Raw genomic sequence first — 17,704 nt, forward strand, 5'->3', positions numbered from 1 at the left:
CCGCATCCGACTCTCGCCTCAACTTTTCTAACCCTTTTGAAAGTTTACATAAGTGAAAAAGTGCGGCTGCCGCTTGCTGTCAAGACCACACCCTCTCGCCCAGCTCAATTCTCTAGTCTACTCTTATCTCAACCTCGCCTTCAACTACAACACCAAAAAACCCCAACTACACTACTACCCAGCTCAATACCCCAAACACTCAAGCCAGAGGTACAACCAACAACACCACAAAGTCCAAAGATGAACGGCACAACCGCCCCTCAAACCCTCAAAGATCTCCCCGAGATCTACTGCCGCGCCTGGGCCGCCCGCGACCCCTCCCCGCTCCTCGCCCTCTTCGCCCCGGACGCCGTCATGACCGACCACGGCGCCCAGATCCACGTGCCCTACGCCTTCCTCGAGCGCCACCACCGGCACTGGAACGGCGCGCACAAGGACTTCGAGGTCTATCTCGACCCGCGGTACCCCGTCTACTGGGGGGCCGAGACGGACGCCGGCGGCAGCGGCAACAACAACGGCTACTGCAGCTTCCGCACCGTCAACCGGGGCGTCTTTGTCAACGACCTCGGACGGCGCAAGGCCACGGGCTTGCCGTTCGAGTACTCGGGCGTCATCGATTTGAAGCTCAGGGGCGGCAAGATCGTGCAGGCGGACGAGTGGTTAAGGGTTCCGTTCGAGGATAGCGTGTCGCCAGACAAGTACATCACCATCTCCGAGGAGAGTCTGAAAGGCGTCATGAGAAAGGAACTTCACAAGGATGACTGAGTTTGGCATTAAAGGTCGGCCGGGTGCTCAATACAGTGAGGCTACGGCGAGAAAATCAAGTCTCGGGTAAAGACATAACTTTGATGATTGGAGACGTAAGCTAATTACTAGATAGATACGGTCATGATGAGCATGTACAATCGTGCGCCAGGGCCGTCATCTACGTCCCTCATAGATTAAAATACGTATCAAATGTGTACGAGGACGACCACATTGAGGTTGTCTAGAATGAAGAATAAATTTCGCTTTTAGATCCAAGAGCCCAAGCTCTCCAAAAAGGGGTATCATCGCCAAAGTCCACTCTCTCTAAACGACGTTTCCGCGCACCTGCTTGATCGTCTTGACGTTGATGTTGCGCCACATGGCGACGCAGCCCAAGGCGCCAACCAGGAAGCAGACACTGGTGATGAGCATGATGCGCTGAGAATCGCCGTAGGCGTGCTGAATACCAATGCGCTCGGGGCTACCGACCTCGTAGCTGAGCTGGGTGATGAGGTCGCCGTAGATGGTGTCAACGGGGGTGCCGGGTGGGGTGTACTTGGTGATGTTCTTCTTGAAAGTGCTGGTCCAGATGGCGGTGGCGACGGTGTAACCGACAGTGCTGCCGATGCTGCCAAAGAGATCGAGAATGGCCATGATGACAGCAACGTGCTGGTGGTCGGAAGGCGACAACATAGCCATCTCACCACAGATAACAATGGGACCGCCAGCAAAGGCGACGAAGATCTGCGTCATGATGATGTATCCGACGGGTTGATCGGGCTGGCGGAAGTGAATCATCAAACCGACGCCGAGCATCATCAGCGGGACGAGGAAGTACAGAGCAAACGGCTTGAAGCGTCCAGTCTTGTAGATCAGGGCCGAAATGATGATGGAGAAGAAGCAAGAGCCGGTGCGGTAAATGTTGCTGATGTAGGTGGCCTCCTCGACGGTCGTGTTCCAAACAACCATGAGCATCGAGTTGAAGAAGGAACCCCAGACGGCCGAGTTGAAGAAGACGAAGACAAACATCAAGCCGCCGAAGAAGACGGTCCTGTCCAACAGGAGCTTGTACGGGATGAAGGTGACGGGTGCCAGGAACTTCTCGTACACGACGAATCCAATGATGAGACAGAAGCCGATGACGATGAAAGCAATGATCATGGGCGACCGCCATCCTTCGGTTTGGTACGAGAAGATGTTGAACGGCAAAAGGAAGAAGGCCATGCCAGCGGCGAGGATCAAGATGCCGAGAGCGTCGACGTCGACGAGGAACTTGACAACCTTGGTGGCAGAAATGTTCCTGATGGATCCACGGCCGTCAATGATGCCCATCTTCTTCGCCTTGTGCTGGTTCCAGAGGAAGAGCAGAACGAGAGGCCCAACAACGGCAGGAGCCACAATGGACCACATGCCCATGCCCCAGCGCCAGCCAATGCCGTTCTTCTTGAGGATACTGTTGGTGATGGGACCGGCGGCCCAGGTGGTGAAGATGTACGGGGAAGTCGCAAAGGAGAGCATGAGAGCTCTGCTCTTGAGGCTCGAAGTGTCAGCGATGAAGATGGTGATGCAGTAGCTAATGCCCTGGGATCTGTGGTATCCATGTTAGAAAATGTCGTGCTTTTTTTTTTGATTCAATGGAGAAGACTTACCCGACAGCGTAGAAAACCTGGGCAGCGGCGTAGGTCTCGACATTCTTGCAGGCAGCCATCATGATAAAGCCAAGGATCCAGCTGATGAGCATCAAGCTGAGGCCCTGGGGACGGCCCCAAGTGTCAAGGATCTTAGCCAGAGGCAGCTTGATGAGACCAGCGATAAGAGTCGACATGACGCCGGTAGTCGCCGTCAGCGAGTGGAAGGCAAAGCTACTGGTGACGAAGGGCGACAAGACACGCATGGAGACTTCCTGGATAGAGGTGACAACGTAGAAGAGCCAAATGCTATCGGTGTTGTTAGGCTTCGTTGCTCCATGATCGTGGCATCACGATAGATAGACTTACAGAACGTAGGCGGCAATCAGATCGCGCTTGGTCCAGACAGCAGTCATGGCCTCGACCTTGGCAACACCGGCCTGAACATTCTTTCCGATAGGCTCATCATCGCTGGACCGGTCGCCGGGGTGCTCGCCCGTCTTCTCGTCGTAGGCGGGCGTCGCCGGGTCGGCGGTGACATGCTCCTCAGGAGCCTTCTTGGTGAAAAGCCCCATGGTGTTGGAAAGAGTCCGTTATCCGTAAACAGGACGGTCTGTCGTCGAGGTATCTGACTGGACTGTGCCGTGACTATGGCGGTGACCAGGCTCGAGGGCGTCAAAGCAACAGATCGTCGAGGGTGCCTTCCTGTTGTCGATGAAAGAGATGAAGCCGAGGGATGTGAGGCAGAGACCGGGCGGACAGGGCTGCCTCTATGTATGCAACGCAGAGTCGAGCGGGACCGTCAGCAGCGGCGGCGGCAGGGTTGCAGGGTGGGGATCCATCATCCATGCAACGGCCATCGGCTCGGCGATGTGAGTCGACGGATGCCACCTCTGCCTATGTGGTGTAGGGGTCGTCGGTCGGAGCTGAGCTAGCTCTCCACTCGCACAAAGCGCGGTGGCACCAACTCGTTCGTGTACAAAGATGGATGCTCCGGGGTGTCCACCACGACCAAAAGAACCTTTACACGTCGGAGTGGGCGCTGAAGAGTGGGTGTGGAAAGATAGACGGACAGCCTACAGGACAGACAGACAGAGACCCACGGGGGGGGGGTTTCAAGGGTCAAGTTGGGTTGGTGGCGGCGGCGGCCGAAGTCGACTCAGAATGGTGCGTGTTGGAGCTGGAACTTGAAAAGGGTCCAAAAAGTAGCCAAACCTCGCAGTGTATCCGTAGATCCCAGCCGAAAAAGAATCGGGCCATGTCGGGGGGCACTGGGACACAGGCGCTACGATTCGATGGTTGAGCGCGAATTACGAAATGGCGTCGACAAAACCACCTGGCGGCCCTGGTCGGGGGTCTTTGGGCGACTCGGACGATGTGGGGACAGGCGGCAAGGAATGCCTCGGAAGAAGACTCCAAGAAGAAGACCAAGAAATGGCTCCAACGGTCCAAGGGCTGGGCTGCAGGAGACGACGCAAAGGGCACTGGACAGAACCGGCGAGGTTCGAATCATGTAGGTGTGTCATGAGCGGCAGTGTACAGATAGATATTGGAACCAATGTGCCGAAAGAAGTCTTAGTTGCAGGTCGGTTAACGCTCTCGGCTTTGATGGTCGTGGAACGTTGGAGGAATGGAATGGTGGTGGCATCGTGGCATCGGCGCGCGCGGGACGCAGGACGAAGGACCTCCTCACATGCCAGCGTGTTGGGTGGGAAATGGCTCGTCTCGTTGCAGGCTGGGAACCATACGCCCAGTTGGCCCACCACCTCTGTGAGCTGCGGCCCCTGGGCCGGTGGGCTTGGGGGGATCGTCGCCCGATGTGCGCTCATGATGTGTCCTAGTCTACCCTGTAGGAATACTTAGGGTGTGCTTCCCGTGGCAAGGAACGAGACAAAGTGGTAGGTATCTACGCACGTTGGTGTCTGTATTCGAAGTCGTGAGATGGTAACATTCACCCCTGGTCACCTCGTCTACCTCTTCCTCTCTCTCTCCCTCTCTCTCTCCCTCTCTCTCTCGCTCTCTCCCCCTTTGTCTCGCTCTCATTCTCGTCCTATGTAAAGCCAACGATGTAGGGCGTCGCTATGGAGTCCCAGGGGTCGAAAAGTCTTGTCAAGGGAAACGCGACTTGGTCGACCAGGCGGGTCCGGTCGTCGTCCGTCCGTATTGCCGAGGGTGATTGATAGTGGCCACCGAACTTGAATACAGTCAAAATTAGAAGAAGAAAAAGCTTGACTTAAGCATGACAAGGGCCGAGGCCGAGGTGGAGAGGGCAACGGAAACAGGCGACTGGACGGTTGGTGCAGTGTACATCGTATCCGTACGTACATACATACTTGTTCACACCCTAGAGGGATGCAGATGGGAGATGAGAGAAAAGAGGAGTGGGATCGGGTGGGATGGGGACGGGGACGTCTTGGGGAGAGAAGGGGCGAGACCTGCTCCTGCTGCTCCTGCTGCTCCTGCTGCTCCTGCTGTTCCTGCTGATTTGGTGGTTTGGTGGTTCCTGCCGGTTCCTGCTGCTTGTTGAACGAGGAAAATCATTTGCCCTGGCCCTGTGTCGGGAAGGAAGGGACGAGCAAGTTGCTACCTACCCAACTTCTCTCTACAGTCAGCCAACGACGATGTACCCGAGTGAGCCCCCACTATTACAGGGATAAGCCTTCCACAATTTGTACCACTGATTGGCCACCCACTTTAGTGTCATTTTAGTCAGTGGGGCCTCCAGCGATAGCGCGGAAGCAGAATTTTATCTGATTCTGTCCCGCTTTTACTATCTTATCAGATCATCTGGTTGACCTCGTCAGGCACTGAATCACCCGCCACTTTCGAGTCCGCCATCTCTCGACGGTACGGAACGGACAGACACACACACCCCTCTCTCGTTTTTGTATCCTTTCTGTGTCCTGTATGCCGATCGATCCATTCACCCATTCCATGATTCAGCTTCCCACCAGCGCATACCCCCGTCGTCCCTTGGCTCTAGCCCTTGGCTCTTGGCATCCATCCCGTCTTTCCCCATGACATTCCGCGTATCCGAAGGCCCGCGGTGGGCATTTGACGCGCAGAACAGCGGCCCAGCCTTGGCTTCCAATATGAATTTCGTTTTGCCCTCGCTGCCGACACTTTGTTCTTCCAATAATACGCTTGGTCAGTTTGCCACTACAAAGGCCTATCCGTACAGCATCGCAGCTATCACAACATCGCAGCATCACAATATCAGAACGTCAGAACGAGAGAGCCTCATCTATAGTTGCCAGCTGGACCCCTGGAGTGTTCATGCTATGTCCCCAACAGCTCATACTTATGATTTATTTAAATTACGCCATAATATTACTCTCGTCGCCGCCCGCTGGCCATAACCACCGGCTATCGGCCCTTAAGCTTTCTCTCTCATGATCAGTTCTTCTCGCAAACGCCTCGCTTACCATTGTTGCCGTTACTGTGCCGCACACAAATTCAAGAATCTGGAAATGGTCAAGCTGCATAGCCCCGTATCCCTGTTACCCTGCGTCCCTGTGTCCAACGGCTGACGGCATGTCGCGGCTCGATCAATCATGCATCTGATGGTGGTCGCACAACCGGCAATGGCACATGGACCTGTAGCTTCCTGCAGTCACCCCCGCCATCTCCTCGTCGAATCGGTGGCGTGAGTCTGAAGATTGGCATCTGTATCTCCAAGGAGTCAAAAGGGACCGCCACACTCCCTCCACCATCCCATCGACAACCGACAAAGGCTGATCGAAAGTCATGCGGCGCCGCTTAGCTCGCGCCTAGATCAAGACTACTCCCATCGGTCGGCCGATCGACTCGCCTCTCTAGATGCTGTTCTAACTTCCGCCATCTCTCTCACCGAGGCGGGCCCCCCCTCTCCGTCCCCTAGCCGCCAGCGGATGCCGACCCAGCATTGCAGGCAGGGCAGTGTGTGGATCTTCCTTGCCATGTACATACTTAGTTAGGCCGCAGACTACGTTCCACAAACCTTAGGACATGGGTCATTTTGCAGGCCTGTGGCCATCGACCAGACTCCTGGGCCAAGACGATGGGCGCCCCAAGGTGACAACTCTCAGCTCTTCAGCTTCCAAGCCCGTGCCCACCTATCTCTTCGGAACAATTCGCAAGCGTGCCCAACTATTCCCGGTCTGGTGTGGGGTGAAAAGTTTTCGTAGGTCTTGGTGCCAACACCGGAGATCGTCCCTCGGTTGCTGGCTGCTTTCTCGGGGTTGATACCCCATTGATGGTCTCGTCGGAAGATTTCACCAGTAGAGGCATCAAACCCGAAGCTGACCAACGGTTGAAGAACGGTATCACCGGAGTCTTTCCGCCATCATTCGCAACATCAGCACACCCATCGGGTACTTCGTGCGGGTTGCCTTACTGTTTACCTACGATTTACGACTTTTGTGATATTCCTGACGGCCCACCCATGGACATGCTTCCGGTATTGATCCACGTCCACTCGGATACGGGATCCATGAATTCTTGCGAATCAAATCCTTACACTACAGGAAATGATTCGGTTTCAATTCACAGTATACGCTAGCCATTTGTATTCGACCATCACACAACTAACTAACTCGTATGACTATCCGCCAACTTTCGGCTTTTCGAATAACTTGGCTGGATTGGCAATCCGGAGGTTACATAGACTTCAGAGCGCACCTAGTGTTATGCTATCTAAGCTATCAGTCAAGGTTCCACTACAAATGGAACATGATTCGTCTTCCCATAGCCGTGTGGAAGTCCTTGGGCCGATAAAGTAGTGCTTTATTTTTCGGACTTTTACAGAGGGTCGATGGCTTTCCATGTCGATAAAAAAAGCCTTGCATGAGTTTAGACGTAAAATCGCGTGGCTGTAAGCAGCACCTAGCTAGCATGCGTCCCCAGCGCTCTCTCCTCTCACTCAACGACCTGTTTCCAACTCGAGCTCGATGACTTCATGCAAAAAAAATTGTTACCCATTCACCGATCTACACTTCTTACCAATGACCCTTTCAAGTGTTCTTCAGAGCCGTGTGGAACAAAAGATGCTTGAATAGGAACATGAGGCAGGAAATGCTGACACTTTCCTGCTGAGGGAGCTGCAGTCGCTCTATAAGTTTAATCAAGCCTATGATTTGTATTATGAAGTGACAGACTTGATCGAATGACCAACATACAAGGTGGAAACTACCCTTAACTACCTATGTATGGTCAAAATAATAGGCATATATGCGGGCAACTTGAAGCTCACTCCATCACGGGATGTTGAAGTAAAGCAACGACAAGGTTGTCCACCTACAAGACCCTACAGCAACCGCGCAACTGTAACCCAGCCGACTGCGATACTACCCCCGAGAGGGCTATCAGCACGAGCAGCCACAAGATTCGCAGTAATCCCCCTGTCCGCAACCAGATTCCTTGAGCGGCTTGCAATCATTGTTCGACTGGCAGCCTCTCCAGGCCCCCTTCCCGCCTTCCCAGGCGAGCCAGCACCACTGGCCCACGTTGCCGCATCGGGACCAGCACCACTTGTCCTTGGAGCACCCGTACTGGGCGTCCGAGGGCTTCAGGCACTCCCGCTTCGCCAGGATGTTGTCGACAGGCTCGGACCTGGTCACCGGCGACGTGCCGGCCGCGCCGTCCTCCGCCTCGCCGTCGCCGGCGGAGTTGTCGCCCGGGCCGGGGAATACGCCCTCGAGAAACATGGGGTGCTCCTTGCACTTGCGGAAGCGGGAGGGGTCCTCGTTGGCCTGGAGGTCGGAGGGGTTGTATTTGAAGACGCCGAGAGCGCCGCACTCCTCCTCGATCGCGGTTCGGGCGGCTACTCCGGAGCCTGCGTAGACGGCGACCAGCTGCGTGGCGAGGACGATAATGGGGGCGTTGAACTTCATGGTGGATGCTGGGAGTTGTGTCAGCGACGCTGGGCTGTAGAAGCAAGAAGTTGCGACTAACTCGAGAAGTTTGTAGCTCGGCGGAAGCGAGTGAACGTGTTTGTGTGTTTTTAAAGTGAGAGATGGTGGTCGACGGCTGTCGTTGGATGCTCAAGCTCGAGTTTGTTCTCAACATCGGGGGGACATCTTGTGAGTATTTATAGTCATCTCTCCCCGTCCTCTGCAAGAGTCTCCCGTTGCTGGCCCGTTTAGGAAGTTATTCAACATATCAACGATGCATAGCCCTCGGGCACGATGGTTGTCTTGACCCGCGGAGTTTGAAATTGTCATGTCCGTGGTGAGCGGGGGCCGTTGTCTTGCCCCTTGTTCGCTCATCGTATCAACGCCGCATGGTTGGTTTCTCGTGAGGTCCTGTGTCTCAGTTGGGAATACGTGAATGCAATCCCTTGTATTTGTACAAACAGTTACTTAACACAGCTAGTGTCTCAATGCGAAGTCAGACGATTGAAACCTCGTTCTCGCTTGCAGGGCGTACGAACACGCTCGCAGCTACCCAATATGTTTAGTATGCTGCGTTGAACAAGGGTTCGAAGCCTAGAATCCGTCAGCACACAGGTGGATCAGAGAACAGCTATAAGCAGCATAACTTAAAGGGAACATAAACGAGGATTTCTAAGAGACGGTTTGACGACACTTCTTAAACAGGGTGCTTGCAAAAGTTTGCGATGGAAGGCGAGTAACAGAGTGAGTCTGTCCTCATGAAACAATTTTACCTGCCTGGCCAGTGAACACTGGATATACTTCACGTATACCGACGATCAACCAACTGTCAATAGTAAAGGTGGTCTTCCGACAAATTACTCAATGTGGTGTTTGGTGCAGTCTCATGCAGGCAGTGTGAGGAGCATCATGCTCTTGGCGTGCCCGGCTACACAGCCCGCCCAATCAGACCTCCCACATTTATGTCGATCGAAGCCTCACATCAGCACTCTGTAAGCGCTATTTTCTTACATTGAGTTGTTAACCCAGTCCCTCTGGGCAATCCGCTCTGCCGATGTACTCAGGAGTCAACGCTCATCTGGGACTTGTTCTAGTCTTTGCGAGGAAGGTAACATGTTAGACCAGCAACTACACAGTGTCAACTCCACTTTTGAGAAGGGTTGTTCTAGGTAAGTTTCAAGTGCTTTCTCTCGTCGCAGTGTTGTAATATTTCGCGGTTATGGCGCCAATCGATGTGAAAGTGGACAAATCATAGCAATGTCCTCCAGGGTCACATGACACGATCATGACAATTTGGCTGAGGAACTTGCTGTTCGCCTAAAAATATGTTGCTTGATCAACAGGTGGTTTTCCTGTTGGAGAATAGAAAAGTTGATTCCCGTAGTTGTTTCAAAGGCGGATGATAGGGCAACTTTGTGTATACTCAACACCTCACTTACCCTAATGTCCTTAGCAATGCGTCACTTGTCGAAATATCGTGAGGGCTTACTTCAAAAGATTTTGGGATGTTATGCCGGGAATTCTTTCGACCTTAGCCTTGATACAATTACAATTGCGCGGCTTGATATCTCCAGTCAGCGGCGGACGTTGCATTTTGAGACTGTTCATCGGCGCCAAATGTCTTTGAACACGCCGGGTTGATGCTCGAAGGGGGCGAATACAAAACGCGTTTTAGAGGGGCGGTGATGTCATCCCAACACGATTATCCCTCGACTCACGCACATTGGTTTCCCCACGCGACTCAACATCAGCAAGATTCGCGGGGGACTACGTCATGCAGGCATATTCTAGAAACCTTAGATGATGGCCTTACTTCAATAGCGCGAGGCTTGTATCGCAACTCTATTGTATTACACTATCGCATCTTTACCGATAAACACACATCACGCATTACGACACAGACAGACAGAGGCACACCATCTCACGAGACACCTCACGGCTGAACGCTCCGGAGCGGCACAGACGCAGATTCAACCCTGAAATAGCACCAAACAGGATCCCGCGAACCAAATGTCGGCACAAGCGACCGAGAATACGGCTCACCCCACGCCTCCTCACACCGAGCCTCATAGTGAAACTAGTGAAACCGAAGTTCCCAAACAGAGGCGCCAGGAGACGCAGGAGAGCGGCAGGCAGCCGGCAAAGCCCAAGACGGGGACGGAAGAGAAGATCGAGAAGGAAACGCCGTCATTGAGTGCGGACTCGGCCGCGCCAGAAGTTGACGGCGCGCAACAAGATACCGGCAACCATGTAGCGCGACGACCGAAGCGGCACAACGTGGCCAGGCGGGGGAAGGATCATGCATCGGGACAGACCTATCAGCCACAAGACGGGCAGCAGGTTGCGCCGCAGAATCAACAGGTGCAGAGTAAGGGCAAAGGCGCCCCATCGGTGCGGCTCGATATGAACCTGGACGTCGACATCGATTTGAAAGCAAAGATCAAGGGCGATATCGAGTTGTCCATATTGTGAGTGGCTCTCTCAACCTTCGTCCTGCTTTTCGTCTGAAGAGCACGTCGAAACTAACAGCGTTATAGGGGTGGCAAGCAAGGCAGAAGATGAATGCATAATACTGCACACGCGTCACGGAAGACATAAATCTAATGTAATTATGCATCACTAGTGGATTTGATGCTGAACTGGCTACGGTTCAACCCGACTTTTCCATCTCAGCGTGTTTGCTCACCGTTATGTGATGGTGGCTAGCCTCCCTCTTGAGAAGCATGTAAGTTTTTTTCTTATCTGCAGTGTTTAGATGCTGAAATTTGAAGGGTAGCCACAGGTGGAAAGTTAATGGGAATCGAAGGCCCAAAGTTGGGCGACTTAAAGCCTGACATGCTTGGATGATGCAAGCGATGTAAACCAGGATGGGAATGATCGTTGTCGTAGCGCTTCCAGCGACGGAGCAGAAGACCTGTATTTTCTAAGTGGTGACGATACCATGACTTCCATTCAGCCTGGCTTGGTGGCTAAGCCGATCCGTGAACTATTCCAAGAAGTATGCCTCATGCTGCGCCGACGAACACGGGGGGAAATGCAAGTCGACACACGCGCCGCTGCATGCAAGGAAATGTGATATCACTCTTGATTCGAGCGTATTGAAAACAAATCTCCACACCCAGGGCTATTGTGGTAATACGTCCGGAGGCACAGCGAAGTCGAGCCATCCGCGCAGCCAGCCAACATGGTTCGACGTGAGAGTGTATCATGCACCAACGACCAACAGCATACAGGAGGTAGCATTCAACTCTAGAATTGGTTAGGTGGAATACTTTAAGACACTCCAGCCATCCCGCCCAATTCTGATTTATGTCGCCGGAATGCCACCCTTGGAAGCAGTTTACCTGGCCATTCCTTTCGTCCCTGTTCACTCGCGCTTCTTTACTGCCCGAGCACCAGCGACATTCGACGCCTCGTGATTTGAAACCTCTGGCCCTGTTTTTCACCATCTGAACGACGCTGAACCCCAGATCCAATGGCAAGCAGTACGACTTCTGAGTACCCTGTGTTGAAGGAGGTAATTGCCATTGTCGAAGCGTTCGACAAGCAACCGAATCCCGAGAACTGGGACTATGAGCGATGCCCCGCAGACAAGACGACATCCGTTGGTCGTTGCAGCATGCCAATCAAGTCAGCTAACCAAAAGAGGGCCAACGAGCTCCTCGTTCACTTCAAGCTGTTGAAGGAATGTCCTGCGACCGAGGAGTTTGTCAGCCAGCTCAAAGACTTTCTCCTAGTCTCTCACTGCCACATCCATGAACGCCGCGTAACAAGCAGTTTCGAAAGATGGAGGCACCTACACGCTACATCATCTATCTCCATGACTGCCCAAAGTCCATCCAAGATCGAGAACAACTCCGACGATAGCTCCCTATCTGTCGATGCAACATCCATGAGCCAAGCGACGTCTTCCACCATCAGTGACCCGGCATCGTCCGAATCAACGAGCCCTGTTGAAGATAAAAACTTCGTCCAGGTTGAGGTAGTCACGGACGGCATCTCAACTTTGGCTATCGCCTCTGCCGGCATCAATCCCAGCGATGCTCACGATGGAAAGCGTGAGCAGGTCCTAGACACTGGCCTGGCCACAGAGGGCATCTCGACTTTGGCTATTGCCTCTGCCAGTATCATTCCCGATGACGCCAACGATGAAAGACCTCAGCAAATGACCGGTCTTGGCCTGGTCACTCCCCGCCGAAAGAAATCAATCCAAGATGACTGTCGAGTCCTCAATGAGATCTACAAAGACCTGACTGCAAAGCAGAAAGAACTTGGAGTCGTCTATGTACTCAACCATGTCAAACATGACGGCCTATACAAGATTGGATGGACGGAAAAGACAGTGAAGGAGAGACTGAAACAGTCAGGGAACTGCTGCAAGTTCAACACAACAACCGTCTACGAATCTCCCGGAGAGCGATTCCTTGGGGCGGCCAAGGTTGAGAAGCTCGTCCACGAAATGCTTCGCTTCCACAACGTCAAAGTATCCGAGTGTGCCTACTGTGCAAAGGGCCACAGAGAGTGGTTCAAGGCGCCAAAGGAAATGATTTTGAACCATATCAAGGTCATGGAGTGTTTTGTTAAGTTACCCGCGTACACGTCCGAAAACGGCGAACGCTGGAAGCTTTCGGGTCCTGCCTACGACATTGTCAGACGGATAACCAACATCACGCCGGCGATGATTCAGATGGCGATGGCAGGTATAGAGGATTTGGTCCAGACAAAGTCGGAAACGGTTACGGAAGTCACAAAGATCTCTGTCTCGCCCGACCCCCAAGACCTTGAGGATACGGAGGGCCAGAGACCCTCAGACGAGGTGGACTTCGATGATCGTGAAGAGATCGTAGGAGAACCCAAAGAGTCTGCTGGTGCAAAAGCTGGTAGGTTTGTAGAACGGGCCATGCAAGGAGTTGAAGAGGCCAAAGACAAAGTTCACCGCTTGCGAGCAAGCCGCAAAAGCGGCGAAGTGCGCAACATCGAAGAAGTCGTCGACGATATTTTTCACATCATGTATCCCCAGGAGACCCAGACTGGGTGAGTCAATGCCTGTGACAGGATACGGGTTGGATTTTCTCAATTGGAGAAGAGATTGAAGCGCGAGATCAAAGATTTCAGGGAAGAATCGAAACGCTAAAGGACGACAAAGAAGTTACGGATTTCACCTTGCTATGTCTAATGTTTTTTTTTTTTGTAACCGTCGCGTATCTGTATTCACGTATCTCAATTTATACTTTGTTAATGCGAACCGTGCAAAACATCGATGAAGACGGCCTACATTGAGAAAGCAGACCCCATGATGCCTGGCGGAGGAGGCGACTCATGGCAATAAAATGCTTGCGGTCAGCACTACAGCATATCCGCGTAATTGCATAACGCTGGCACTTCTTCATACGTCGTGCTTCCCAGACGCTAATATCTCAAGAGTGTAAATTATTTATGATAGTGTGCTGAGTAGTTGAATATGAAACTGTGATAGAACGTAATCGCCAATTTTACTTGGGGCTTAGGAGTTTCTGGGTTTTGTTAGGGGTGCCCATGAGTTAGTCCTCTGTTTGAGAAGCCAGCTTTGTTGTATGCTTGCAAGCAAGCAAAACCAAGTCCCTGCTCAAATCAAGTGAAGCCTCGAAACTAAAACGAGAGAGAATGTATAGGACAAACTAAAAGCCAAGAAGTTGTAAAACAATATCACATGTTTTCATGATCTCGCGATGTCCATAGTGCTTCGTAAACTCCAGCATTGGGTGGCTGAAGCAAGCCGCCTAAGAGGGCCATTGTATGATGTTGCTAAAGAGACCTCATTCCTCGTCGTTGTTTCGTCTTTCCGTCTGGTTGCCAATTTCCAAGCACCCTCCACAAGATAGGGCCTCCGTTCAGCTGCAACTATCGACGCTCTTTTCCTGCGTCTTCTACCCAACAGTCAAGTCGAACCCGGCATGCATACGAAGGAACTGGATGCCTGACGGTGACTCCATTCGTGGTGCTGCATCCACCGTATTTATGGGACTGATCCCCACCATCATGAGTGTTGCCGAGCACCGGGTGTATGCAATGTGCCGCTTCTGTCCCGCATCTGCAAACCCGGACGAATCTCTGTCCTCTGTGCTGTCCGCTCCAACGCGGGGGTGGACTGTCTCTGTCAGCTCATTCGTGTAACTGAGCAGCTCTCCACGGGCTTCCCATTGGCAGAGCTGGTGCAGATCATCAGACGAATAAGCCGCGGCGGACCGAACAAATGACATTCGATGTACAGAGTACAGGAACCCATTCCGGCAAGCCGCACGCGAGGTGCACATTCGTGCGCGAGGCGAGCCGCGAGCGTCGCCGTACTCGATACCGTCACCTGCCATATCCAGGTAGCGTCCAACGCGGGCAACCGGAATATCATGCATGGACAGGGAGCTGCAGGTCCACCAGCCTGCGTCGACTGTTGGACGGTGATGTATAAAGATACGCAGACGAATCGAGAAGAAAAAAAAGTGTGTTGGAGAAGAAGTGGCTTTTGTTAGATTCCGTCCCTCTTCTCAGCCCCGTCAGTCGAGACAATGGACGCCGTGCCCCTTTCCGTCAGCTTACTAGGCGTTGTTCTCGTCGTCTATCTCGTCGAGCGAGCACTCAACACCGTCAAGAATGGTCGCCGTCCTCCGCTGCCGCCCGGTCCCAAGGGCCTCCCGATCATCGGCAACGTGAACGATTTACCAAAGCCGGGCGAGTTCGAGGCTCAACACTGGCTGAAGCATAAAGAACTCTATGGTCAGTACGGAGACATTGCCAGTGTCTGCCAGTATCCCCAGTGGGCCGCGAGGGCTTCTCATTGTACTCGTGGTCTCAGCAGTAGCCGACAGGTTTTCTTTTTTGTGCCCAAAAACTGACCATCACGACCGGGGACAGGGCCCATCAGCTCCATCACGACAATGGGACAGACCTTGGTGATTGTCAACGACGCGCGGTTGGCGAACGAGCTCCTGGATGGGCGTTCGGCCAAGTACTCCTCGAGACCCACGCAGGTCATGACAGGCGAAATGTAAGTGAAGCCCCTTTTTCGTGACATGGGAATGCCGACATCTTCTTGACACTGACACATCGGGACGGCGGCAGGGTCGGCTACAAGGACCTCCTGGGTGGGTTGTCATACGGCGAACAATTCCGCTCCCAGCGCAAAGACGTGAGCCGCGTCTTGGGCACCAAGGCGGCCGCGGCGAAGTACAACACTCTGCAGGAGGCCGAGGTGGGCCATTTCCTGCTCCATCTGCTGGACGACCCGGACAATTTGGTTGAATACATCAGAAGGTTAGTCGATGGGGGGCTACCCGTAAAGTAGACAGACGCACGAAAAGGGCTGACATGGCGGTTTTCCCAGGGAGGCCGGCTCGTTGATTCTCAAGATCACGTACGGGTACACGGCGGAGGCATTCAAAAAGGACCCGTTGCTGGAGATGGTTGGAGAAATGGCGGACAACCTCATCAACGGCGCCGTCCCTGGCGCCTTTCTGGTCGACAGCTTCCCCTTCCGTAGGTCTGCCCCGGCACCTCCGGTACCCTCCCCCCGGCTTGCCGACTTTCTGACATTGACGATGAAGTCCGCTACCTGCCCGACTGGGTTCCTGGGACCGGGTTCAAGCAGCTCGCCAAGCAGTGGAAGGTCCAGATGGAGGAAACGAGAGACAAGCCGTACGCTTTCGTAGAGCACCAGAGGGCGCAGGGCAAAGACAACGTCTCGTTCCTCTCGCGCCTCCTCGAATCGGAAGACGCCTCACCGGCGAAGGAGCATAACGACAAATTCATGGCACTGTCTATGTACGGAGGCGGCGCCGACACAGTATGTCTCCCCAGCATGTCCCCCCAGCCCTGGTGGATCGTGAGGGGGATGGATGGATGGACGGACGGACAACGACTTTAGGGCTAACGCGTGTACTCCTGCAGACAGTATCCTCCATCGCCTCGTTCTTCCTGGCTATGATGGTGTATCCCGAGGTTCAGCAAAAGGCCCAGGAAGAGATCGACCGCGTCGTGGGACAAGACAGGCTGCCCAACGCACACGACCGCGAAAGGTTGCCGTACATCGACGCGATAGTGAAGGAGCTAATGCGGTGGAACCCCATCGGGCCCATGGGGCTCCCTCATTCCAGTACGGAAGACGACGTGTTCGAGGGCTATTTCATCCCCAAGGGCGCCATGGTGATGCCCAACATCTGGTACGTGGTGCACCGCAGAAACAATCACTAACGAGCCTTCACGGCACTGCACTTGGTTTTCAATGAACACCCCCCCCCCAGCCTAACCACTCGAGTCCTGCAGGCACTTCGCGCACGACCCCGAGAAGTACCCCGAGCCGACGGCCTTCAAGCCCGAGCGGTTCCTCGCCAGCGAGGGCCACGAACCGGAAGCCGACCCCCAGAAGTTCGTCTTCGGGTACGGCCGGCGGGTCTGCCCGGGACGCATCCTCGCCGACAACTCCATCTTCCTCAACGTCGCGCAGACGCTCGCCGTGTACAGCCTGACCAAGCCGGTCCGCGACGGCAGGGTGGTCGAGCCGAGGATCAAGTTCACGGCGGGAGTGGTCAGCCACCCGGGGCCGTTCGAGATCTCCATCAAGCCGCGGTCGCCCCATCACGAGGGCCTGATCCGCGCCATCGAGAAGACTTTCCCGTGGGAGCAGAGTGACGCCCAGACGCTGGAGAGGATGGAGGTTTGAAATTTGGGGGTGGAGGTGGGGCTGCGATACTTGCTGTATGGGTTGATTTGATCGACTTACATCGTAGGTCGAAGTGCAAAAAAACAACAACAATGGGTGATGAAACAAACAAGCAACACTATGCTGTTGTCCGGGCTGCTCCCTAAATGTCAACTTCAATTGTCAAGTCGCATAGCTGTATCAGGATGTCGATAAAGTTCAACCCAGCTTACTGAACCATAAAACGACAGAGCCGGCGCCCCTTCGAAGTGGACATGTTTGATCAAACCCACAGTGTTTCCGGGACCCAATCTATGAGTCACCAGGGAAAGCTTCTGGGCCTCAAAAATTTGCACCTTATTACCAATACTGATCGTGATGCAGCGACAAGGCCCACTTCAACTTGCCTTGAGCGGTCGACGAAGGGGGGGGGGGAAGGACGAAAACGACAAGGGGCTCCTGGATGATAGAAAATCGGCTCTTCGAAGAAGCGGGGGGAGAGGGAGAGAGAGAGAGAGAGAGAGAGAGAGAGATAGATCTCTGAGAGTGCGGAACAAATCCTTGATCGACAACACGGCACGCACATTACCTGGTCGTGCCGGCCCCGGAAGTATGTTCATCTGAGCCAAAAGAGTCCATGTCGCGGTACGCCCGGCGGACGGTTCGGCTACTGGAAAGATGGAGGACTCGAGTCGTCAGAAATAAGGTAGGCCTCGCTAGCTCGCACATGCGTCATACTACTACCTACTATAATGACTACCTTGTACTGTACTCTGTACTATGGGCAG

At 53.7% G+C, this 17,704-nt stretch overlaps 6 protein-coding genes across 6 annotated transcripts; 4 read left to right on the plus strand and 2 right to left on the minus strand.

Moving 5' to 3' along the window:
- Positions 1–240: 240 nt before the first annotated feature.
- CDEST_11956 (Putative NTF2-like domain superfamily protein) lies at positions 241–765 on the plus strand (the record flags this gene model as incomplete). Its single annotated transcript, XM_062928112.1, has 1 exon — positions 241–765. The coding sequence occupies one exon, from the start codon at positions 241–243 to the stop codon at positions 763–765; it is 525 nt and encodes a 174-aa protein (XP_062784163.1).
- CDEST_11957 (Putative MFS transporter superfamily) lies at positions 750–3,128 on the minus strand. The gene is made up of 3 exons (XM_062928113.1): positions 2,745–3,128; positions 2,397–2,684; positions 750–2,335 (listed from the first exon to the last, which is right to left on the minus strand). The coding sequence occupies exons 1-3, from the start codon at positions 2,948–2,950 to the stop codon at positions 1,072–1,074; spliced, it is 1,758 nt and encodes a 585-aa protein (XP_062784164.1). The 5' UTR covers positions 2,951–3,128; the 3' UTR covers positions 750–1,071.
- A 4,589-nt stretch (positions 3,129–7,717) lies between these two features.
- Positions 7,718–8,245, minus strand: CDEST_11958 (uncharacterized protein; the record flags this gene model as incomplete). Its single annotated transcript, XM_062928114.1, has 1 exon — positions 7,718–8,245. One exon carries the CDS (start codon positions 8,243–8,245, stop codon positions 7,718–7,720), a length of 528 nt encoding a protein of 175 aa, XP_062784165.1.
- A 1,783-nt stretch (positions 8,246–10,028) lies between these two features.
- On the plus strand, positions 10,029–11,147 carry CDEST_11959 (uncharacterized protein). The gene is made up of 3 exons (XM_062928115.1): positions 10,029–10,713; positions 10,783–10,970; positions 11,022–11,147. The coding sequence occupies exons 1-2, from the start codon at positions 10,256–10,258 to the stop codon at positions 10,805–10,807; spliced, it is 483 nt and encodes a 160-aa protein (XP_062784166.1). The 5' UTR covers positions 10,029–10,255; the 3' UTR covers positions 10,808–10,970; positions 11,022–11,147.
- Positions 11,148–11,568: 421 nt separating this feature from the next.
- CDEST_11960 (uncharacterized protein) lies at positions 11,569–13,436 on the plus strand. Its single transcript, XM_062928116.1, has one exon. The coding sequence runs from the start codon at positions 11,721–11,723 to the stop codon at positions 13,281–13,283; it is 1,563 nt and encodes a 520-aa protein (XP_062784167.1). The 5' UTR covers positions 11,569–11,720; the 3' UTR covers positions 13,284–13,436.
- Positions 13,437–14,738: 1,302 nt separating this feature from the next.
- Positions 14,739–17,165, plus strand: CDEST_11961 (Putative cytochrome P450). The gene is made up of 7 exons (XM_062928117.1): positions 14,739–14,995; positions 15,134–15,266; positions 15,341–15,532; positions 15,603–15,754; positions 15,823–16,061; positions 16,166–16,437; positions 16,541–17,165. Exons 1-7 carry the CDS (start codon positions 14,788–14,790, stop codon positions 16,935–16,937), a joined length of 1,593 nt encoding a protein of 530 aa, XP_062784168.1. The 5' UTR covers positions 14,739–14,787; the 3' UTR covers positions 16,938–17,165.
- Positions 17,166–17,704: the final 539 nt, after the last annotated feature.

The sequence above is a fragment of the Colletotrichum destructivum genome, chromosome 8 (assembly GCF_034447905.1).
Source record: "Colletotrichum destructivum chromosome 8, complete sequence".
In the NCBI taxonomy this organism is placed as follows: domain Eukaryota; kingdom Fungi; phylum Ascomycota; class Sordariomycetes; order Glomerellales; family Glomerellaceae; genus Colletotrichum; species Colletotrichum destructivum.